The following is a 26166-nucleotide window of genomic DNA, read 5'->3' on the forward strand; positions in this document are numbered from 1 at the left end:
AAATTTTTTAATTACTCGCCTAAACGTTGTGTTAAATGACAAACGATCCGCTGTACAAATACATTCAGCGTCGATTTTCTTCGACACAGATGACACAACCGATTCGTAATAAGATTTAAAAGAGGCCCACAAAACAGTCCTAACGAGTCATACAATTATTATTAAACTCGGTATACCAAAATCTTAAAAAAAATGTGTATTTGTTTCAAATTGAGCATAAAGTATTACCAAAAGAATAATGTAATTTCTGCAACTAAAATAAAAAAAGCCAAATTGCACTTTTTTCCACAAATCTATGAAAACTGTTTTTTCTTTTATTAAATTTGGCACAACATAAAGGCGGCCCATTAAATTGTGTCTATTACAATTTTTATATTAATCGTTTGACATGGCAAGTAATCTTAGAATGGCTTCCGTTGAATTAGGATCTGTCGCACACGGGGAGTGATAATATAAGAAAAGTGCAGATCGGTCGGGCGGGGGCACGCGGAGCATACAAGGTGACGGATCTCGTTGAACAGACGCTGTGGCGACTCTCGGCTGAGTAAAGTCATCGACCATAGAACAGCGATCACGATTACACACCTTCGATAAATAATATTTGCCTCACACCTTACTTGCTTACTTACTACTAAAACCAGAGTCTTGTAGCTCTCTTAACACATAAAAGTACATTTATGGAAAAAACAATGTAAACCCGATGATAATAAATTGTATATCTATAGAAAAAACCCGCCGGGACCGTGTCCTCGCGGGTTTCACTCTTATTAATGGCATTATTTGGTCACAAAATTTTGTAATTAGTACGATTAAAAAATAATATCTGCAGGTAGATTAAAAAAATATACTAAACGTATTCAGGCGTTCGGACATTTTAAAGACAGGGTTTCGCCGACGACAGATTGTCTCTCGTTCGGCATATTATTACTTTTATAATAATTGTATTCTCTAACATAACATTTAATATTTTGCACAATTTTTTTTATTACCATTTAAACATCTTGACAGCAAAATTTTTTTAAAAGCATTCAAAAAGACGAATGTAAAATATTCAAAGTCAAATAATTAAATTCTTTCAGTATTATCAGGCGTCCGAGAAAAAATCATTCAAGTCTTTCGTTTCATTTTACTATTGATATGGAAAAAACGGTCGCCTTCCGCCTTAGAACCATTTTTTTTGGCAACAAATATTTGGTTAATAAATTTTATCTGTACATAACTTAATTATTTATAATAATATTTCCCTAAGAACATGTTACAATCATCTTAATCAAAAGGGATTAAAATATTGACGTTCAATCAAATCTAACATGCAATATTCAACGGATAACATCAATTTTTTTAAAAACTCCAACAAATAAGTCATAATTAAATGTCCTTCAAACGAAAGACGAGGGTTCTATATCGCCTTCTGAAAAATCTATTTAATAAATTATCAATGAGCAACCTGATCATACTGATTACATTTAATTAATTGTTTGAAAAACTTTAAGCCGTTTTTTTAATAAATTCAGGTTCGATGACCCCTTTTAAATATCTAATTCAAAATTAATATAATAAATTGGAACTTTTTTTTGAAAAATAAAACAAATAGCTAAACCTAAAAATGAAGTAAATCGATAATACTATATCGGCATTATTCAAACAATCTCGATCATACTTTTTTGAGTCAAAATCAAAAAACTGCTGTCATTTTTTGCATAAAATCGTTTTGTTCGACACATACTACGGTGGACTTTTAAAAAAATGAAGATTTGACTAAGCGAACGGCCTGTTTACGGTTCAACAATTAGTATAGGGACCAATCTACGCGTGCAGATTCCAAGATGGGTGTTTTTTCTCTATAAAATTAAGGTAGCGTGAACCATGTTGAATTAGATTTTAGGTATTGAAATATATCAGAATTTAATATTATGTACCTAGTGATGAAACATGGAGGTCTTCACGGATAAATTTATTGTGACACAGTGAAGTGCCAAAAGGTAGGCAATACTCCGATGTATTTTTTGAGGAGTGCAGTGATTAAACTTTTTACATTTGTCTCGAGAGAATCCTATGGAGCAATTTTTACTGGCACAAACGTCCATAGAATCGAAACGACCGTTCGCATAGTTAAATATCGGTAATTTTTGGGAGAAACATGAAAACTGAAAATTGAAATTTTCTTACAACGGGTATTTCTGTGAGGTTATTTTAACAATTCGGTCATGTAAACATGTTGTAATAAAACTTTTTTGTACAATTGCAATTCTGAAGTTATCATATTTAACCCAAAGAACACTGATTTGAAAACTGAGGGAAACGATTAATTCTTTAGAGCAGGCGGAAGAGAAAGGAAATAGAAAACAATTAATTTATCAATAAGTTTATCATGGGTACGGAACGGAAGGCATATCGCCTCTTTGTACGACAGGGCAAATCTGCACGCCCGCTTTGCACTTTGCGTTTCTCTCATCTCCGACGCACAGGGACATTCCCCGCTGTCCCTGACCGAAGAGATCCATCGTGTTCCTCGCTATCCCGGTGAACGGTGGATATTTTTCTCGAGGATGGGGGTGAACGTTTCTCAGGGTCATCCCGGTGGAGGGGGCGAAGCCGAAAGAGAGAGAGAGAGAGAGAGGAAGAGAGCGGGCCTACACGATCTTGATGTGCGAGAGCGAGAGGGTGGTGGCGCTGGCGGAGAGGGCGACCCCCGAGTCTCCGGAGCCGCTCTGCACAGAGGAGCGGTCACTCTGATCCGTGTCGCTCTGGTTCGACGTGTAGCCAATCACGTCCACTTCATCTGAAACAATGCAAAATAATCATTTTTTTAACACAGTATTTTTTCAGAATCATAAAAATTGAGGACCCTAAAAGACAGTGATTGCTAATTTTATTGATAATTTAATGAGAATACTGATTCTTGTTTCATATAGGTACATAATTACATTAATGTATTATCATACAAAGGAAGAGACATGGTTTTCCCATTCTCAGCTATTCTCAGTATAAAACTAATTGAGAATATGGCAAATACTTTTCTTTGATATAATACACTACTGACTACACAATGCATTTGCACATAAATTGAAACACCATCAGAAAAAATAATGTTCCAGATACTTATGTTGGATACAGAATGATACCTACATTTATTATTTATTGAATAAAAAATAGTGTAATTAAAACACATAGGAATCGCCAATAAGTGAACGAAGATAACTCAATAATTCGAAAATAAATTAAGCTACAGACCTACAAACTTATCTGTAGAATGGCCAAAAATGGAACTACAAACTACTATAGGACGCCATTTTGAAAATTTCATTCGAATGTCAGATTTTGTCCAGTTACGAGTCTTGATTGGGTAGTTTTCGACAGTGGCTCCCCCATTACAGTACCTAGGTACTTGGTGATTATTTCTATAGCGCGGTCGGTGACATTTCTAAAATTCAAATCGTATACTATCGTCTTTTTTTAAGAATTATGATGACAATGAAAAAAATATTATGAAATTATTAGTTTGGATAATATATTATTATCATATAGGTGTCTCATATTCTACAAAAAGTGACGGGTTTACGCATCAAGAGAGATATTCAAATTTATCGTCGTAAGTTCTGTCAATGTTCAATGTTGCCTGACACATCTAAAACTCCTTTGTTCGCGATGCTACAGATTTGCGGAAAACAGCAAGCACAGCGAGTATTCGATATTTGAATAAACAAAAGAAATCAAAATTCGAATCCGAGCCATAAATTGCATTTGGCGAATATCAAACATAAAAAACCTATATGTAAAGTAAACAAACATATCTCGTGACATGTAAAGAAAGTAGGGAAGGAAAAGCAAGAGAGATATGTCCATTGCTCCACAAGCCGCCGGTAGATTGGCGGAGCCGCGATAAATTGAGAAAAAGTAAGCGAGGCAGGAAAAATGCGCCCGCGAGAGAGAGGAAGGGTAAATAAAATAAATCCCGATTGTCATTCATGCGAAGGGATATATTTCCCGCTTTGCAGCGGAAAAGGGATAAGACGTCGGATCCCGGGAACGGCCGGGACTTAGGCCCCGCGGTTAGGCCTAAGCCCCGGAATCCTAAATCCATTTTTACATCGGGCTTGACCACTGCGTCTTGAGATATACACAACATTTCGAATAGTTTTCCATGTCTGCAAGATTTTCTTTGCAAAACAAATGCGTAATTATTTATTTTGAACGGTCAATTATTATATTTTAAATTGCGAATTTTGAATGTGCTATGTTATGGATTTATATTTTAAAATATTATTAAAAAGTTGGACAGCGGCCGGTGTCAACTCGGCAACTATAGAGATAAAATTAAATTAAAAAAAAGTTATGATTTACGAATCATCAATAAAACAATTACATCAATCTTGGTTAGGTTTACTCTGAAGATGAATATCACATTCAAAATTAAATAACATGGTTAAATCGAAAAATAATTATAATTCGAAAATAGAATATTTCTGACTTCAGTCCGTTAGATATTTAAAAATAACAGGATATAAAAAGTAAATACCCCGATCATTAAGTTGGTATTGCATCGGCATCAGTAAAGTATTTCAAATCAACATAATACTACTCGTATAATGTCTATAATCACAGATAAGAATAATATTTTATTCGTGTGTTCCTGCATAGAAAAACAAAACATATTATTTCGTATTTCACAGTATTATCATGCGAACTAATTTAAATTAATAGCTGGTGTCGTCTTCGGTTCATCATGCTGTAAGAAAAATTAAGGAGTTATTTTTTATCAGCCACCGTAGAGCTCTGCGAGTTGTAGCAGTTTTGTAGCGATCCGATGCTATTTATTATTCGCCCCCACATTAATACGGCCACAACTTAAAATCGAAAAACCAATAAGATTTTTTGAAACTACAATATCCGAGCATAGTATGTAACCAATCGAAATAATTAAATAATATCTGTACTGTATATTGGGCACATGTGAAAATAAAAAGAAAAGAACACACGCTAATTTTCTTTGATTTTCAATATCCCATCCCATCCACCCATTCACAGTCCGGCTCGTAGGCGCGTAAATGTCTAAATTACTTAAATGATATTATTTCTTATTATCAAACTGTAGCTTTTTTTGTAAGTTCGAAACGTTTGGACCATGAGCGCCCTCCGTACTAAAAACAGTGGCGGGAAATCGGCGTCGTTTAGTGCAACAACAAAAAATCTGACAGGTGTCGTTTGGTGAGTTTCTGGGGACGCTCTACAGAATTGCCCTTGAGAATTGAAAATATGATTTTTTTACATGTGGTCCGGAATTGTTGCTCTACTGGTAATATGCAAAGGTCGCCGACAATGCTTTGGTCTAAAGTAATAATAATGATCTCTTATTTAATTTAAATCATAACACTGTCAAAGTGTATAAAATATGGGGTGACCAAAAAATGATATCTTCTAATATACGTAAATGTTACTAAATTCAATTTGTTAATCAGGTGTTTGGTGGAAAACATTGCAACCAATATGATGGATAGCCACGATATAAACTTAATAATAATATATTAATAACGTTTTAACCTGAAATTGTCCGAGAGCTAAACATACGAAGGATGTTGAAATACATATCTACCTACATTTTTATTTCATGTGCTATCCAAAAAACATTATTAATGAATAGTATTTATTTTGAATATGTAAGACCTATTACATAACTATTTAAAAAAAATGGGTACATATTGTTTAATTCTAATGCATATTTAAAAAAAAAATAATATAGTGATGTCTGTTTATTATAAAAGAAAGTGACTTTTTATTAAAAGAAATGAAAATATAATTAATTATATTTTCATTTCTTTTAAAATGGAATTCTACCAAGTAAATGCTAACTCAATTAATGACTTTTTATTACTTACCCGATTAGTTTAATTAATTTAGTCTGACACTTTTACAAACAAGTAACGCAACTTTACTTTTAGTTGGTAGGTACAATAATTATTAATTAATAAAAGCCAATGCAAGAAATAATTTATACTCATAAAAAATGGTCACCCATAGATTTTTTTTTATTCAAAGCTAGCGATCGCAGAGAACAAGACAAAAAAAACTGCCGACTTTATCGAATCAATCACCCAGGGCTGTCGAAGACGTCTTACTTGTTTTTATGATAAATTGTTTTTAATTGTGTGCAATTTGGTGGGAAAATATAATATATACAGTTGCTTACCATTCGGTTATCCCATGAGCTGGGTTTTGTTTACTCTTTTGCTGACATCCTACAGTTTTATCTGATATTATAAAAGTCACACAGTACAACAGTGTTTAAATCTAATATGTAATTGCACCGGTTTAATTAAAAACTATAACGAAATTAACATTTTAATGATTTACAGATTTTCCTATGTTATATCAACTTAATAGCAATTTTAATGAGACCAGATACATATGACGATATATCCAAAATACACATCATCAGATAATATGTGAAATATTTTGATAAGCAAAAAAATAAGAACAATACAAAAATAACATAACATAATCAGCTAGTCTTTTCATAATTATTTTAGATGAATGTTGTATGCCGTTTGACGCTTGGAAGTATGTAATTATTCCATCGGTACAGTAAGCTATTTTTAACTTTAAATTTGTAACTCTTTAAAACGTAAAATTAGATTGATATTATTTTGACAGCCCTGTATTCGTTCGGCCGGTTTCAGGTTACGTCGCATACATGTTATGTTTGAAGGGAATAATAATAATGATATTCGTTCGACCGAAAATTGTAATTAATAATTATTGCGTTTCTTAAAATAAATCCCCGATGGTTAGAGGTTTTTGAGGTTAGACTGAATTAAAATGACGTCCTTTCAACGCTGAGGTTTATTTCTGACTAAACTATGAATGACCTTGTTCCTGTTCAGCTGAGTCTTAAGAGGGGGCTCAAGAGAAGGAGATTGAAATATAATCTAGTATCAAAAGGACATCGGCGTCGTTAGGACGTTAATTTAAATCGATATTTTCGCAAAAATCACTGATCATCGGAGATTTTATTTAAAAAAAAAATATAATATATTATTGGTATTGTCGGCCGTCTTACACATTATTATTTGATAAACAACTGCACGTGTACGCCGATCAGAAAACAGGGCTGTCAAAATATTATATGGATTAATATTTTTAAAATGTTAATTTCGTCATAGTTTTTAATCAAACCTGTAAGTACATACTGATAACTTGGGTGGATATCGTAGCAAAATACGTCAAGAACTTTTAAAATACGCTCAGGAGATGAATCAAACACCATAATAATTTTATTATTATCATACATTTTTTTATTAACATTTGGATTTTCTTGAAACCATGAGACTTTGCTACAATTTGGCGATGTTCAGGAATACAAAGTACCTAGGCAAGAGAAAGACAGAAGATAATATGAAGGTAAGTATATTTAGAAATACAATCATATCGTAGGTATATAGATTATATAAAATGCTGAATGATTTATAAGTAGGTTACTAGAAGGTGCTGGAGGAATGAAGTATATATAGGAAGTACCTATCAAATATTTGATGATAGTGACAACGTTATAATCAGATAGTTGATACTAATCAATATCAAATTAATGTTCTTATTGCATCTAGTAGGTACAACTAGAACATTACTGTTTGCAATGCTCCACGAACACAACATTTTTTGATCTCAATACTATACGGACATCTCTTTCCGGTACGACAGCTCACAGTGAACTGTGATACAGCGAAATGTAATACGTACAAATTACACGCAACGTACACATTGATATCGTTCAACAATAGAAACTGACGACTTACAAAAACACTGCGTCATTAATTATAATTACCTGTAATGTGTAGCTCCCTTCTAAGCCACTAAGATCTTTTGATACCTGAAAAAATGTGTAGATACATACGTGACTGATAAGGCCACGCGCACACGATATTCACTTCTTGGTGTGAAAAGTCGCACCGACTAGCAAAAGAGGATCCCACCATATAGCATGTCGTCACCTTAATACTACAACTAGATAACTCTGATTTGGTCATTGTTGAGAAAATGAAATTTAAACTTTACTCGATTAACTTAAATCTAGGCTAAAATTATTATTTAAAATAAAAATAAAATAGTGTTTGTCTAATTGGGAACAATTAAATAATGTTCAATCGTATGAAAAAATATTGTAGATATACTAAGTAGGTACTTACCTATTTTATTTTAACATACTATTGATATATCTACGGGTATATTATTATTATTACCAAATTCAAATTGAGCATAGGTTGATACTCAAATACTATTATAGTATGTTTATGATTTCGAGAAAATAATACGATGGTATATAATCCATATCAATTATTTGAAAACATTACATTTGCATGTAGGTACATGTATAATATAGTGAAAAGGTCAGATACCTGTTTAATTTGCAAGATAACATCAAAATTTGTATATACTTACCTAAATGAAGAATGACATTCATGAGTGAGCACGGCGCAAAGCTATGAAAATGTGTTTTTTTCAATTTGAAAATATTTTAATTGTGTATTATTTTATTACAGATTCATAATACATTATATAACTAATAGAACATACTGTTTTTTTCTATGAATAAGAAAGACTGGAAGGAATATATTGTGTCACGGCAATCAAGAAAGACCGGAAAATATGGCCAACAATGCATGATACACAAACATAAAATACACAAAATTACCTATTTAAGTTTACCGCACACGTGCAGACCACGCGATATTTGTTTACGCAAAGTCGTCGCTTTCCAAAATGGCGAATTTGGTTGCCAGTTTTTATAGCGATGAATCAGTATGTTCCTTCCTGTCTTTTTTTATTCGTAGGTTTGTTTACTATGTACACCAAGAAATTTCCATTTATAAAATCGGAAATGAGTTTTGGAATATAATGCAACTAAAACTGGAAAAATTCTATCATGGGTGTTTACTTCTTGAATTAGTTGACCCCAGAAACAACAGGTCCATTCCACTACGTGAACCACAGTGGATATTATGCCGGGTCCACATTGGCAACATGTCGCCGGCAACCTCGTTAAATTTTACGATAAGTATGATAATTATCATAAAATTTATCGAGGTTGTCGCGTGACATGTTGCCTGTGTGGACCCGGCATTAGATGCACAAAACTTGAATAAAATATATTATAAATAAAATTTATAAAAAGTACAATATAATTAATTGCGTCGACAGCCCTGGCGTCGCCCGCCAGTCAGATGGGCTAATAAAAAAATAATGTGTCTAGTGACTGTATGTTAATAATTATTTTTAGGCACTCATGATATAAATTATTTCGCCCATTGGCTTTACATACAATAATGCTTCTTCCTACCACTTGTTTCACTAGTATAAAAGTGAAGTTGCGCAGCCAATAAAAAGTCACTTTCTTTTTATAATAGGCAGACACTAAATTCTACGTTTTAAAAAATATGCATTATAATTAAACAATACCTATTATTTTTAATACGTAGGTCCTAAACATTACAAATAAACACTATTCATTAGTAATGTTTTTGGATAGCACATGAAATAAAAATGTAGGTAGATATATATGTCAACATCCTTCGTATATTTAGTTCTCGGACAATTTCAGGTTAGAAAGTTATTAATATATTATTAAGTTTATATCGTGGCTAATACATAATCAAAAAAGTTATCATATCCATCATATCAGTTGCAATACTTCACACCAAAGAACTGATAAACATATTGAATTTAATAACATTTATTAGAAAGTACTATTTTTTGGTCACCCCATAGCTTCACTTCACAAGCTTCACTTGGAGGGAGTTTATTGAGACCAACATTGGCGGCAACCTTTTTATATTAACTAGTAGACCAGTTATTATGGACCACATGTAAAAAAATCATATTTTCAATTCTCAAGGCCGATTCTGTAGAGCTTCCCCTTAAAGAGGAAATATAGCCGCTGTCCATTTATTTATTGTTATTTTTTATCAGCCACCGTAGAGCTCTGCGAGTTGTAGCAGTTTTGTAGCGATCCGATGCTATTTATTATTCGCCCCCACATTAATACGGCCACAACTTAAAATCGAAAAACCAATAAGATTTTTTGAAACTACAATATCCGAGCATAGTATGTAACCAATCGAAATAATTAAATAATATCTGTACTGTATATTGGGCACATGTGAAAATAAAAAGAAAAGAACACACGCTAATTTTCTTTGATTTTCAATATCCCATCCCATCCACCCATTCACAGTCCGGCTCGTAGGCGCGTAAATGTCTAAATTACTTAAATGATATTATTTCTTATTATCAAACTGTAGCTTTTTTTGTAAGTTCGAAACGTTTGGACCATGAGCGCCCTCCGTACTAAAAACAGTGGCGGGAAATCGGCGTCGTTTAGTGCAACAACAAAAAATCTGACAGGTGTCGTTTGGTGAGTTTCTGGGGACGCTCTACAGAATTGCCCTTGAGAATTGAAAATATGATTTTTTTACATGTGGTCCGGAATTGTTGCTCTACTGGTAATATGCAAAGGTCGCCGACAATGCTTTGGTCTAAAGTAATAATAATGATCTCTTATTTAATTTAAATCATAACACTGTCAAAGTGTATAAAATATGGGGTGACCAAAAAATGATATCTTCTAATATACGTAAATGTTACTAAATTCAATTTGTTAATCAGGTGTTTGGTGGAAAACATTGCAACCAATATGATGGATAGCCACGATATAAACTTAATAATAATATATTAATAACGTTTTAACCTGAAATTGTCCGAGAGCTAAACATACGAAGGATGTTGAAATACATATCTACCTACATTTTTATTTCATGTGCTATCCAAAAAACATTATTAATGAATAGTATTTATTTTGAATATGTAAGACCTATTACATAACTATTTAAAAAAAATGGGTACATATTGTTTAATTCTAATGCATATTTAAAAAAAAAATAATATAGTGATGTCTGTTTATTATAAAAGAAAGTGACTTTTTATTAAAAGAAATGAAAATATAATTAATTATATTTTCATTTCTTTTAAAATGGAATTCTACCAAGTAAATGCTAACTCAATTAATGACTTTTTATTACTTACCCGATTAGTTTAATTAATTTAGTCTGACACTTTTACAAACAAGTAACGCAACTTTACTTTTAGTTGGTAGGTACAATAATTATTAATTAATAAAAGCCAATGCAAGAAATAATTTATACTCATAAAAAATGGTCACCCATAGATTTTTTTTTATTCAAAGCTAGCGATCGCAGAGAACAAGACAAAAAAAACTGCCGACTTTATCGAATCAATCACCCAGGGCTGTCGAAGACGTCTTACTTGTTTTTATGATAAATTGTTTTTAATTGTGTGCAATTTGGTGGGAAAATATAATATATACAGTTGCTTACCATTCGGTTATCCCATGAGCTGGGTTTTGTTTACTCTTTTGCTGACATCCTACAGTTTTATCTGATATTATAAAAGTCACACAGTACAACAGTGTTTAAATCTAATATGTAATTGCACCGGTTTAATTAAAAACTATAACGAAATTAACATTTTAATGATTTACAGATTTTCCTATGTTATATCAACTTAATAGCAATTTTAATGAGACCAGATACATATGACGATATATCCAAAATACACATCATCAGATAATATGTGAAATATTTTGATAAGCAAAAAAATAAGAACAATACAAAAATAACATAACATAATCAGCTAGTCTTTTCATAATTATTTTAGATGAATGTTGTATGCCGTTTGACGCTTGGAAGTATGTAATTATTCCATCGGTACAGTAAGCTATTTTTAACTTTAAATTTGTAACTCTTTAAAACGTAAAATTAGATTGATATTATTTTGACAGCCCTGTATTCGTTCGGCCGGTTTCAGGTTACGTCGCATACATGTTATGTTTGAAGGGAATAATAATAATGATATTCGTTCGACCGAAAATTGTAATTAATAATTATTGCGTTTCTTAAAATAAATCCCCGATGGTTAGAGGTTTTTGAGGTTAGACTGAATTAAAATGACGTCCTTTCAACGCTGAGGTTTATTTCTGACTAAACTATGAATGACCTTGTTCCTGTTCAGCTGAGTCTTAAGAGGGGGCTCAAGAGAAGGAGATTGAAATATAATCTAGTATCAAAAGGACATCGGCGTCGTTAGGACGTTAATTTAAATCGATATTTTCGCAAAAATCACTGATCATCGGAGATTTTATTTAAAAAAAAAATATAATATATTATTGGTATTGTCGGCCGTCTTACACATTATTATTTGATAAACAACTGCACGTGTACGCCGATCAGAAAACAGGGCTGTCAAAATATTATATGGATTAATATTTTTAAAATGTTAATTTCGTCATAGTTTTTAATCAAACCTGTAAGTACATACTGATAACTTGGGTGGATATCGTAGCAAAATACGTCAAGAACTTTTAAAATACGCTCAGGAGATGAATCAAACACCATAATAATTTTATTATTATCATACATTTTTTTATTAACATTTGGATTTTCTTGAAACCATGAGACTTTGCTACAATTTGGCGATGTTCAGGAATACAAAGTACCTAGGCAAGAGAAAGACAGAAGATAATATGAAGGTAAGTATATTTAGAAATACAATCATATCGTAGGTATATAGATTATATAAAATGCTGAATGATTTATAAGTAGGTTACTAGAAGGTGCTGGAGGAATGAAGTATATATAGGAAGTACCTATCAAATATTTGATGATAGTGACAACGTTATAATCAGATAGTTGATACTAATCAATATCAAATTAATGTTCTTATTGCATCTAGTAGGTACAACTAGAACATTACTGTTTGCAATGCTCCACGAACACAACATTTTTTGATCTCAATACTATACGGACATCTCTTTCCGGTACGACAGCTCACAGTGAACTGTGATACAGCGAAATGTAATACGTACAAATTACACGCAACGTACACATTGATATCGTTCAACAATAGAAACTGACGACTTACAAAAACACTGCGTCATTAATTATAATTACCTGTAATGTGTAGCTCCCTTCTAAGCCACTAAGATCTTTTGATACCTGAAAAAATGTGTAGATACATACGTGACTGATAAGGCCACGCGCACACGATATTCACTTCTTGGTGTGAAAAGTCGCACCGACTAGCAAAAGAGGATCCCACCATATAGCATGTCGTCACCTTAATACTACAACTAGATAACTCTGATTTGGTCATTGTTGAGAAAATGAAATTTAAACTTTACTCGATTAACTTAAATCTAGGCTAAAATTATTATTTAAAATAAAAATAAAATAGTGTTTGTCTAATTGGGAACAATTAAATAATGTTCAATCGTATGAAAAAATATTGTAGATATACTAAGTAGGTACTTACCTATTTTATTTTAACATACTATTGATATATCTACGGGTATATTATTATTATTACCAAATTCAAATTGAGCATAGGTTGATACTCAAATACTATTATAGTATGTTTATGATTTCGAGAAAATAATACGATGGTATATAATCCATATCAATTATTTGAAAACATTACATTTGCATGTAGGTACATGTATAATATAGTGAAAAGGTCAGATACCTGTTTAATTTGCAAGATAACATCAAAATTTGTATATACTTACCTAAATGAAGAATGACATTCATGAGTGAGCACGGCGCAAAGCTATGAAAATGTGTTTTTTTCAATTTGAAAATATTTTAATTGTGTATTATTTTATTACAGATTCATAATACATTATATAACTAATAGAACATACTGTTTTTTTCTATGAATAAGAAAGACTGGAAGGAATATATTGTGTCACGGCAATCAAGAAAGACCGGAAAATATGGCCAACAATGCATGATACACAAACATAAAATACACAAAATTACCTATTTAAGTTTACCGCACACGTGCAGACCACGCGATATTTGTTTACGCAAAGTCGTCGCTTTCCAAAATGGCGAATTTGGTTGCCAGTTTTTATAGCGATGAATCAGTATGTTCCTTCCTGTCTTTTTTTATTCGTAGGTTTGTTTACTATGTACACCAAGAAATTTCCATTTATAAAATCGGAAATGAGTTTTGGAATATAATGCAACTAAAACTGGAAAAATTCTATCATGGGTGTTTACTTCTTGAATTAGTTGACCCCAGAAACAACAGGTCCATTCCACTACGTGAACCACAGTGGATATTATGCCGGGTCCACATTGGCAACATGTCGCCGGCAACCTCGTTAAATTTTACGATAAGTATGATAATTATCATAAAATTTATCGAGGTTGTCGCGTGACATGTTGCCTGTGTGGACCCGGCATTAGATGCACAAAACTTGAATAAAATATATTATAAATAAAATTTATAAAAAGTACAATATAATTAATTGCGTCGACAGCCCTGGCGTCGCCCGCCAGTCAGATGGGCTAATAAAAAAATAATGTGTCTAGTGACTGTATGTTAATAATTATTTTTAGGCACTCATGATATAAATTATTTCGCCCATTGGCTTTACATACAATAATGCTTCTTCCTACCACTTGTTTCACTAGTATAAAAGTGAAGTTGCGCAGCCAATAAAAAGTCACTTTCTTTTTATAATAGGCAGACACTAAATTCTACGTTTTAAAAAATATGCATTATAATTAAACAATACCTATTATTTTTAATACGTAGGTCCTAAACATTACAAATAAACACTATTCATTAGTAATGTTTTTGGATAGCACATGAAATAAAAATGTAGGTAGATATATATGTCAACATCCTTCGTATATTTAGTTCTCGGACAATTTCAGGTTAGAAAGTTATTAATATATTATTAAGTTTATATCGTGGCTAATACATAATCAAAAAAGTTATCATATCCATCATATCAGTTGCAATACTTCACACCAAAGAACTGATAAACATATTGAATTTAATAACATTTATTAGAAAGTACTATTTTTTGGTCACCCCATAGCTTCACTTCACAAGCTTCACTTGGAGGGAGTTTATTGAGACCAACATTGGCGGCAACCTTTTTATATTAACTAGTAGACCAGTTATTATGGACCACATGTAAAAAAATCATATTTTCAATTCTCAAGGCCGATTCTGTAGAGCTTCCCCTTAAAGAGGAAATATAGCCGCTGTCCATTAAATGCTGCGCGGAGATAGGGGGGGGGGTATTTTACCTGTTGGAGGATACCTAGCGTGTCATCAAAATTGGGAACCTATTCGAATTATTAGTTTTGAAAAATAATTATCGTACCATTTGTGAACACGTTGAACAGATTGCACTCGCCATTACATTAAAGCAAGTTTACACATAATAAGAGCCTCGAACTGAAGTGCCGAATAAAATACTGCATATTAAATTGTCAGCTTTCGTGCTAATTGATATTTAGTTTGGCTGAACTTCAGCTCAGTTCCCTTAACAGGATGTGTAAAGGTGGAATTCGACGGCCGGTGTACCAACTTAACAAATGTACCAATAATTATTGTGCATTCGTAGACCAAGTTCTAAGTGCAGAAGTGAATAATTGATAACTTTTTAATTATAAACCCGCGATTTATGCATTACGGAAATATTCATGCTCAAGTCATGAAATTATTCACCGTCCTTATTTGTAAAGTACACCAGTCATTGAATTCCGCATTATAAAATATTGCATTACATTTGTCAATAAAATAATGCATTGCGAGGTTCGTCGTTATTATAATAATTGTACTTAACACATTTTCAGTCATTTGACCCGATCGAGTATTTGCAGCAAAGCTTCTGAGTGATTTGCGGTAACGTCAAGACATTACAGAAGAATTATAATTTAAGTTATTTTTCAGCTGTGGTCATCTCGACCTGAGGTCGGGAGCGACAAGTACATCGGCGTCGTGTCGTGCGTCGTATCAGCATGTAGCGATCGGCGAATCAGTTTGAAAAGTCGGTCGCGTGATTCGGGGCGATCAGGGGCGGCACTCACGCACCGCCACCTTCCCCGGGGGGCGTTATCTAATCCTTTAAGTGCCGTTCGATAGTTCGCGCACGACAACGCCTGTACCTATGATGACCATATCACACCGAGAGAACGTATTCTAGCTTCTGGCCGGCTATAAACCGAAATCACAAATACCTACTCTGATGTGTGAGCATATTATGCAGGGTTTATACATAATATTATGTACAACAAACAAGACGTTAGCGATGGGAATGAACGTAAAAACGCACGTTATTCGGATTCATGTTGACGGTAGGAATGAAAGCGTTGTGTGGATCATTTTGTATTATCGCCGGGGATGATAAATTGCACGTGCAGACAATTGCTCGCAAGGATAAATTACCGGGCGGTCGATTGTAAGTGCGAAGAATTGATCGGTCGAAAAATAGACCTCACTGAAATTTACCACGCGAACAAGTAGGGAATATTTTTAAGTTTCCGGAATTATTTTCCCTAAATAATAAACATCAGAATAAACTTACGTAGGCACATAATATGGCGTAGATATTATTTAAAATAAATAACGACCAATATTATTTGAAATGTGCTATTTTTAGATTAAAAAGCTATGGAAGAAAAGGATGGGTAATACGCTATTCTGCCCTTCTTAGGAAGAAGGCAGTAACTCGCAAAATTTGTGATATTGAGTTATGAATGACATTCGTTAGGTAATTTTGAAAGCTATATATTCTGTTCACCTTAAAATCAGTATTATCACTAAAATACCGTTAAAATCCTTAGTGAAAAAATAGACATCTTCTAAAATAATACATTTTTTTTAGCAAAAAGGCAGTAATTGCACATATTCATTGTAGTTACTGCTTGTTTATTATTAATTTGTTTGTATTTTACTTCCTACTAATAAAAATTGCAACCGTTTTTTTATTAATTCACAGTACTAAAGTTTGAGAAAAAACACATTATGTCATTTATCTCGAGAACGTGTGTGAGAGTCAGTTACTGCCTTCTTCTTAAGAAGGGCAGTATTGTAAATGTCTGTTCATTCAATTATTAGAAAGGTAGTGGCGTAGCTACCTCTCACAAGAGTATACAAAGAATTGGGACCCAACCAGAAAAGAGGCTGTAAATAGTAGGTCAATTTCCTATTTTAAGTAAGACCGGTCGTATTACATGCCGTCCGATCAATCGACACGACGACATAACCGACGTATCTTCGGGTCGGGTTAGATTTTCGCTGTAATACGGCCGACGAAGCGCCACAATATAGCGCCCTCGTTATCGGACGACTCACAAAAGAATAATCGAATGGGCGATATACACGGACCGATCTTCGGAATTAAGTGCCGACAAAAACATATTTCAGGTATCCTATTACGGGCGAGCGGCAGGGGGTCAAGATTTCCCAGGGGCATTGTGTAACGTTCTTAATACATTTTACTTCCACAAAAAATGACCCAACATTTATCTTTCTCATGATAAACATATTATTTTGTTATCAATTTCTATTGTTATTAATTGTTACTCATAATCACTATTTCTTTCTACCGATTCATCACAATTAATAGATATCTACCTACCTACACCTTTGACCATAGTGATACACAAATATTATGAATCGTATAGTTTCAACAGTTGTTAACTCCACTTTTGCAATAAAATGAATTATTAACAATACAAGTTTGTACAACTTTTAAAGCTGTACAAAAGTAGGGTACATATTTATAACACATTCAACGATGACATATTTCTCACGTGACCTAAGTTTTCACAGTATATAAATGATGTATGTGTGACATTCCAACATTTAGTTTCAAATCGTGTTTACTCCTAATTTGAAAGTTTTAAAATAATATTAGACCACAAATTTATATGTATTGTAAAATGCTTTAATAATCTATCGTTCAACTATGACATTAAGTTTGATAATAGTTTACACGTTTCCGAGTTCGAGCCATGGGACACTCGGCACTAAAAACAGTGTGACGGAAAATGGACGTCGTTTAAAACAAAAAAAAAAAAACTGATAAACATCGTTCGAGTGGGCTTATACCACAGCAGATGAGCATGAAAATTCAAAAAGGCAATGAGCACCACACATGTTTTCTCGCTCTATTTATGAAAATGTGAGTTAGCATCTTTTGTAACCACATAATTCATATATTACATGAGGGGCTTAGAACAAAAAACGGCAATTTTCATTTACGTAAAATGTTCGTATGTCATTAAAAATGACTTGCCTACAAAAATTTTAGAATTTCTGATTTTTAAATGTTGTTGGTATACTAATAATATATAAGTTACTTATAACATTTTATAATACATTTTATTAGAAATTATGCATACTTATAAGAGAAAATCAGATATTTTTATTGACTTGCAAACAATTTAAAAAAAATGGGAAATGCAGTCTTTGTTTCTAAAGTCCTAATAATGAAGGTGTCTATAAACAATTATTAATACCTATCTACGGAAGAAACAAACGCCAACAATATTTTCGTATGGATCGCTACGCAATGAATTGGAATAAAAGCGTACCCATAATAATTGTTTTTTTCTAATTAAGCAAATAAAGTGACTTCGTAAAATGTCTGGTGATAAGAGAGTTCATCGACTCCAAGTGGCGTATGGTATAGTACACAATAATATTATATCAACGCAAACAATACAAGAGAAGATTATAGGTAAACAAGTAAGTGTATCAGATAAACATGTAGCAGATAGACTATTTTTCTAATAACAATTAAACGGATACAGAAGAGTGGGCGATGTCATCGAAAATTATAACATTATTATTTATTATGTAACATTATTGATTGAGGGTGCTCTGTGGGGAACGATTTTAGATAAAATAATTACAAGATCTTTTTATATACAACGTTTTTCAATTTTCTGTTGAATCATATAAACTTGACTTGACTACCTTAAACGATCAAAAAAAATTGTACTTGATAGAAATAATACTGAAATGTCATTTTGACATTTCATATTGATTTCCATAGTAACGCACGTATATATTAATAATTGAGTTGCTAGGACCCCAGATACCTAGCAACCAATAATAGTGGTTTGGATTACGGATTTCTTCCGAAATAACTTTTCATACAAAACAGAATTAACTGAAAATGAATTCAATTCTACTTAAAGATGGCTAAAAGTATTAAAAAATGCATTGGCATCGTGTTCTGATATATTCTAAAAGTTTCAAATGTCTAGCTAGTCGGGAAGTTAGTTAAAATCGATTGCAAAATTTGTACTGGATAAACAACCACCGGACAAATAATAAGAATACGACCTAATAAAAACGTTGTAAAGTGAAGTGAACGGTACCTAGTCTAAATTTAACACTCTGAATGTGACATGTGGACATCCATTAATATGTACCAGTCTATGAAATAGTCTCTCATATATAAATCTCAATATTAACGTGGACACATTAGCAGAGTATGTCAAAGACGTGAATGAAAATCCGCAATCATGTTTAGCTGGCCGTAGCTTTCAAGCTACGTCACTTCCGATGCGAGTGCACTTTCCGAATCAGATGCGAGATGCTCTACGCGCCTGTACAAAAATTTTACGTTAAAAAATGAGCACACATACTGTGTTCAATTATCGCTTCGGATATCAACATACGAGGCAGTTAGTTTCAAAATCGGTAACCTCAATTTCCTTTAGCAAACATATTAGTACACAATTAGAAAAAGCAAATAGATCATGATAGGACCCACATATCATAGCGGTCAGCGTATATGGGCGCGAATCCCAGAGGAGGGAGGCGGGTTCAAATCCCACTGAGTGTCGTATTTTTTTAAAAGTTTTTTATAGCGGTTATATATTCCATATGATACTCATTTTATAAATTGATACCTGTAGTGATTTGCATTTCCGACGAAAATCTAAAACATTGCATTCAATTGTACCGAATTACAAAAATATATTATACGAGTATAATATGCGCATTACAATTCTGATGCAGTGCATTGAATCGAGATATAACCATGTTTAACCGCTTTTAACACGAATTTAAATGAACTTCAGCAAAAATACTGGCATATATTTAATATAGTCGTAAGACTGCTTGCACCATAGACAAATGCTATGTAGATAATATATTGATTGAATTGGTATATGTTAATACCATTGTATTAAAGTAGCAAAGTAAAATACGCCCTTACATTATTTCCTAGCCCTATAAAAACGTAACATTTGAATTTGGAAACATTTCTGTGCTCTGGTCTAAAGTGGCGCGTATAGTAAACGTAACTGAACGTAACCATATTTTCACGTTCAACAAAAGGGACGGGAAGTGGTAAAATTTTATCACGTATCACGCTGTTCCGTACGTTCGGATTTAAATATCATACGAATCACACAAGAGTGGAATGTGCACACTTATAACAACATTTTTTCTAGCGCGTTAATCATGAAAAATGTTTTTAAAAACAACAAGGCAGGTACTAGAGTTGTAGAGATTTGAGAAAAGGTAACGTAATTAATAGCCGGGGTCACCATATTTACTATAACATGCGTGCCATTGATCCAACAACGTTATGAAACAGTGTTCGATATGCAAAAAAACGACTGGTTTCTTTAGCGGTCTCACACATAAGCTTCAATTACATTGAGCTTCTTTACGAGCTGTTTGTTGGCGAATTTATAATCTGCCTGTAAAGTCGCCTAGTGTAATCATCAAAAATGTTAGCTTGTTCGATGATTACACTGGGCGACTTTACAGGCAGATTGTAAATTCGCCAATAAACAGCTCGTAAAGAAGCTCAATGTAATTGAGGCTATACAAACTTGCGGTAACCGTAACAAGTCAACATTATCAATGCAATTTAATTGAAGAACAAAATACACATATTACACTAAGGCCCTCCTCCCACGGCGCAACTGAAATCTGGCGGAACTGGTTGGTGATGGTACTCATAAACTGACCAATGTGACGCTTCGCACACGGTGCTACTGAAGCCACTTGAAATAAAAATCACATAACCTCAAACTGTCAAACTGGACCATCAGCTGTTTTGTACAAAAACCGACAACACGCACGCTGCTGCGTTTACTCGAATACAATTAGGTTATTTCAATTTTGCTTATCTTGTACTTTTGACGTCTTGGGTTGTTAATGGTTTTTATAGCATGACACTTGTTCGCAGTGCTACCAATTTTGGTAAGAAAATATGATTTTTCCCCGAATCTAATGATGTTGGTACCACTGTTTTACGGTGACTGGAAACTTCAGCGCGCGACTAGCATGTCGCGTCTCTTCCCGACCGTTTTGAAGCTGAGAGATTTCAGTCTCGCCGTCAGCGAGCCGCCATTGAAATACATTGGCTAGATACTGGTTGGAATTTTAGTTCCAGTTCCGTTGGACTTCAGTTGCTCCGTGGGAGGAGGGCCTAACACTAACAGAATTGACTCAATTGTATTGATTGAAAAAATGGTTTGAGCTAACTAAATTGGTATTCTCATAATAATATGCCAAACGCACAACACAGCAATAGACGATGAGGAGCATAACATAAGATATCAATATTATATTAATATTATGTTTTTATACCACTTCTCATTTGTATAAAATCATTGCTTTTTTGTTCAATGACATTTAGCTGATTATAGTGCTTGGCAGATGATATTGACTATATGAGTCTATGGAACAAATCGAATAGTCTGTGTGCGAGATCGAAAAAGCAATTTTGTTAGCATTTCTCAGTTCAGATTATGTTTAGTTCCGTCGATTTTCTACGACCCGTAGTATTGGTAGGCGAGTTATAGTAGTCAGCAATTCGATTTACGTTTGGATCGAAATCGGAGGTCCCCAACCTATTATATACCTCGCACCCCTAGAATATGTTTGATCACTGCTCGCACCTCAAAATAATAGCAATCCGAGTCGATAGATCTTTAATAGCTTCGAAAAATAGCAAAAATGCCCAAGTTGGGAAATTTCCTATTTCTAATCCAATTTATAGTATTCATAAAGAATATTATACAGTACGGAGATCTAGAACTTTTCTTCGGAATCCCTCGAAACACCATCTCGCGCACACTGGGGGTGGTGCGTGTACCAGGTTAAGAACCCCTAATATGGATAGGATATTGGATACAATAAATTTGTTGCCACTAGGTTAAAGCGGAATTGACTGACGTATTTATTCGCATTCTAAAATTACTAAAAATCGAGACCACAGGAGACTGAACAGATCGTTCAGTATTCCGATTGAGATGAAGATGAACTTACCGGATTCTGAAATGGAATTGGGTTCGGCACACCGGCTGGCGGAGCCGCTAGACGCGCTCAGGCCGCTGGAGACGGAGCCGGCTGAGGAGGCGCTGCACGCGCTGGACGCCTCCGAGCACTCGGATAGCGAGCGCCGCTGCAGCGCGAGGCTGGTCTGCGCGCGGAACCGGTGCGCGCCCCGCTCTCGGGCCATCGCGGGCAGAGCCAGCGGCGAGGGGACGGGCAGGGCCAGGACAAGGGGGTGGGCACGTTCCAGCCGCGCCAACCGCCGCCGAAGGTAGCGCTGCTTCCGCGCCAGGGTCTCCCGATACGCGCCGTGACGCTTTTCTCGTTCTTCCAGGTTCTGAAAACCAAAAAAAGCAATTAATAATCAGACATTTATATAACCACCCGGTGTCAACACTAAACACACTAACTAATACACAAAGCTGTCGCATTTATTTCTTCTTGCGTGATTGTCCTCTGCGCAAGCAGAGGCGCGTTTCTTTAACGCAACATGACGCAACTGATTCGTTAAAAAAATAAAAGGGGGCCTCCGAAGAGTTAAAACCCGCCACTCAGTTATTAATTATACTGCAATTTTAAAAAAGATTCATAGTTTCCACAAACTGTGTGGAAAATAGGTATTTCCCAAAGCATAACAAAATCCCTGCATAAAAGTAGCAGTTCTTATAACTTTTCAGTATAAGTAAAAATATGTTAATTAAGTAGGTAGATAGATCCGAATAAAAATTGATTTTAGGTTCCTCATCTCCACCAGTCATGTATGTAGAGCCGTGGATATGCAGGGCCGCCTAGATACGAACAGTGAACAAAACTTAGATTGTTCATCTACACTTCGTAGGGGGCCTCAAAATCGGTCAGTGCGTCAGGCGTCCACGTCATTAAGCGCGCCACTGTGCGCAAGGACCACGCAGTAGTATTTTAAAATAAGAAATAGAAAGTATTTCGTATACAACGTACAGATCACGAACTAACTGCTTAGTGTATATAAGCAAACTAAAACGAAGTTAATCCATTTATTTATGAATGTTCAGTCATTCAAATCTGGCACTCGACATATTGAATTCATCCAACATGCTAACATATTATTGACATCACAACTATACTGTTTGACCGATCTATATATATATCGATATATGATAATTTAATATTTTCCCAAGAATTGGTCAATATAATTTCTCTCATAGTTTTACAGCCCAGCTATTATTCAAATGGTTATGAAAGAAAGCTGTGCAGTATTTTTAATTGTTCTTATTCCAATGCAATGATAATTTTGGTCTGCATAATTCCACAAAATTACGTTCTACGTCATCTTATACGAATTACGAGTATAATAGAGCTTCGCTATTGCATATTCACGAATAAAAATAATTATGAAAATGTATTCTTCATAGTATGTATTCATTATGCCAGCATAAAGCGTCTGCCTAAAAGTTTTCGAGCGTTCGAATATTATACATAAATATATTCATGTCTATATTCCGTAGTCGCCTTTCTTCTGTTTTGGCGATATCTTTTATTCAACGAGCTTGAAATTTATAAATACAGTCGAAAACTCCGACGCGACGTTTGCTTTTCATAAAATGTGAAAGAAAAAAATATATACTATATCGAAATCAACCCTTGTATTCTAGCGAGAGCACTACATTAAACATTCTCTTGAAAGAGTGAGTCCTGCCAGGGCGAAAAAACATGCGTAAAGAAAATTATACTAATACCTAGGTAGGTATAAGTATATTGGAAAACAGTAAATATTGAAGACAACACGAATTTATTCATAGTATTTGTCTTTCTAATATCTTAGTCACCCCGAATGCGTCTATTCTTCTACAGATAATATGTCAGATAATACTTAGTTATGGACGAGCACCTAGAGTCCAGAATCGAACAGTTTAGTGTATTTTTTGTTTTAAATGTATAAATAACAGTGGCGATGGGTGACTTTTGGAAAGAGGTAGGCTGTGGAGATCTGATAAAAAGAGCACACTTGTCAGGTATACTTACGAGAATAGTACGATATTTACTACTAATGAATAGGTACACACTAGTAAATGACAACGACACACTAATTCAATGAAACTTCAAAAACTCATTGACGACATAAAAATGAGCGATGTGTTTAAATTACGTATTTTTCAAAACATGTATACCCATCAAAAATCATTAGATAAAATTTATTTTTATTTATAAAAACAATCTATACTTACCTACTTATTTATTAATATTCGAATAAACGCCGTTGATTTTTTTTTTTTTTTGATTATCTAATTATTAATGATTTTGTCCAAAGCGCGCAGTCGTGACAACATTATTATGCGCGAATGTTTTAGGCTCTGCGATAGGAGCTTACCTTATTTCGTACAAATCAGCAGACTTGCTGAGGTTACGAGACGTAAAGTCCATACGAAAAAAATTCAGAATTACTTCACCATAATCGGAGATTTATTTACGTCGAGACGTCGCGGCGTTTATTATTTATTTACGGCGCACTGTAGTATATTTTTAATACCTTTGCAGTTGTTTTGTAAACTGTGTAATACATTCCTACATATACGGCATCTCTCGTTGGCAAAATAAATTATTTGTATGTAACATAAAATAATGAAGTGATAAGTATATAAATATGTCAATATGCAATTAAAAAATATTTTTCTTAAGAAGGTAAGCTTTAAATAATCGCCTAGTATGGAGTCTTCGCCACTGATAAATAATATTATGTTATGATCATCTCGTGAGAATAAACTGACTTTACTTTAAACATGTTCATTCACTCTTGACCTTCGTCAGCATTCATAAGTAATTAATGAAACTTCCCTATGAATACAATACGGTGGAAGGCAGTTCTCAATAATATTCACTTTATTCAAATTGTAAATAAAATATAAAGTAATTGGATTAAAACATTCAAATGTATAATACCAAACCCAATGTCGTTATAGCATTTCAATTATGTAACGACGTAAATACAATCAACTTCGTCAATATCGATTCTTTCCAAACGCCTTTGCCTCCGTTAATCCCGCGTTTTCCAATAGAGATTTCACCACTAATTTCTCCCCGCGCATAATCCGTAATAGGTATTACGTTATGCCGAGCTGGTAGTATATTGTATCCTCATTTTGAAATCTGTTTACACAGGGTCGCAGAGGGGTTTTAAACTAGATCCCCGCTGCGGGATATTTTCTCTACGTCTGAATTTATTTCTACGACGTTCGACGTAATATCTCTGTCCACCTCTGTCTATCCCTTGTCCATATCAATTAAATTCTAAAGGGATCTATATAAAATATAACAAAACTATATAAATTAAAATGACCTCACTTTTATAAGATAATAAATAAATCAATAAGAACTATTTAAGACGTCCATTACATAATTTTATCTAATGTAATATTCCTAGCACGCATGTAGACTGATTGAAATTTGACTGACCCAACTATTTTTTGTCGACTCATTATGGCGGATTTTCATTGTACTATTGAACGCTCAACTTCATAATACTCACTGGTGAAGATGATATTATCAGAAGACAATTAATTCTTTGTGGCATTGTCAAAAGCGGTAGGTAACATTAGATACAAGATCAGAGGCTATTTTAAAACAACTAGATACCACCCACTGTGGCCGCGCGGCTTAAGCGCTGGACTATAACGCCGTGGGTCCCAGGTTCGAATCCCGGGTCTGGCAAGTACACATATTGTTTTTCAATTTGTGTGTGAGTCAGGGTATGGACCTAATAGGTTGAGCAAGTGGCTGAACATCCATTTCTCGTAAAAAAACAAAAATCTGTTAATACAAACCTCTACTCTGTGGAGGCCCATATGATCGTATTAGGAACGGACATGGTCGGAAAAAAATATATTATTATGCCAGTCACAAATCTCATACCACAAATAGACCAAACCATCTTCAGTAGTCATCTCATTTTAAAGATCGATGATTTAGAATAGTGTTGACGAGGAAATAGAGATGAGAATAATAATTACTGTA

At 33.9% G+C, this 26166-nt stretch overlaps 1 protein-coding gene across 2 annotated transcripts in view; it reads right to left on the minus strand.

Annotated features, from left to right (window-relative positions):
• Nucleotides 1-970: 970 nt before the first annotated feature.
• The window catches only part of LOC147075650 (uncharacterized), a 413567-nt gene continuing 388371 nt past the window's right edge, over nt 971-26166 (minus strand). Inside the window, exons 5-6 of one of the 2 annotated variants that reach the window (XM_085941985.1) lie at nt 22174-22516; nt 971-2782 (exon numbers count right to left, since the gene is read on the minus strand). In XM_085941985.1, the coding sequence (XP_085798111.1) occupies nt 2634-2782; nt 22174-22516 (492 nt within the window). In that variant the 3' untranslated portion in view covers nt 971-2633. The remainder of the gene's footprint in view (nt 2783-22173; nt 22517-26166) is intronic. The other variant, XM_085941984.1, reaches the window with a different exon arrangement.

Source organism: Rhyacophila brunnea, unplaced genomic scaffold (genome assembly GCF_057557595.1).
Source record: "Rhyacophila brunnea isolate RB1 unplaced genomic scaffold, BYU_Rbru_1.0 scaffold_14, whole genome shotgun sequence".
NCBI classification, from domain to species: Eukaryota; Metazoa; Arthropoda; class Insecta; order Trichoptera; family Rhyacophilidae; genus Rhyacophila; species Rhyacophila brunnea.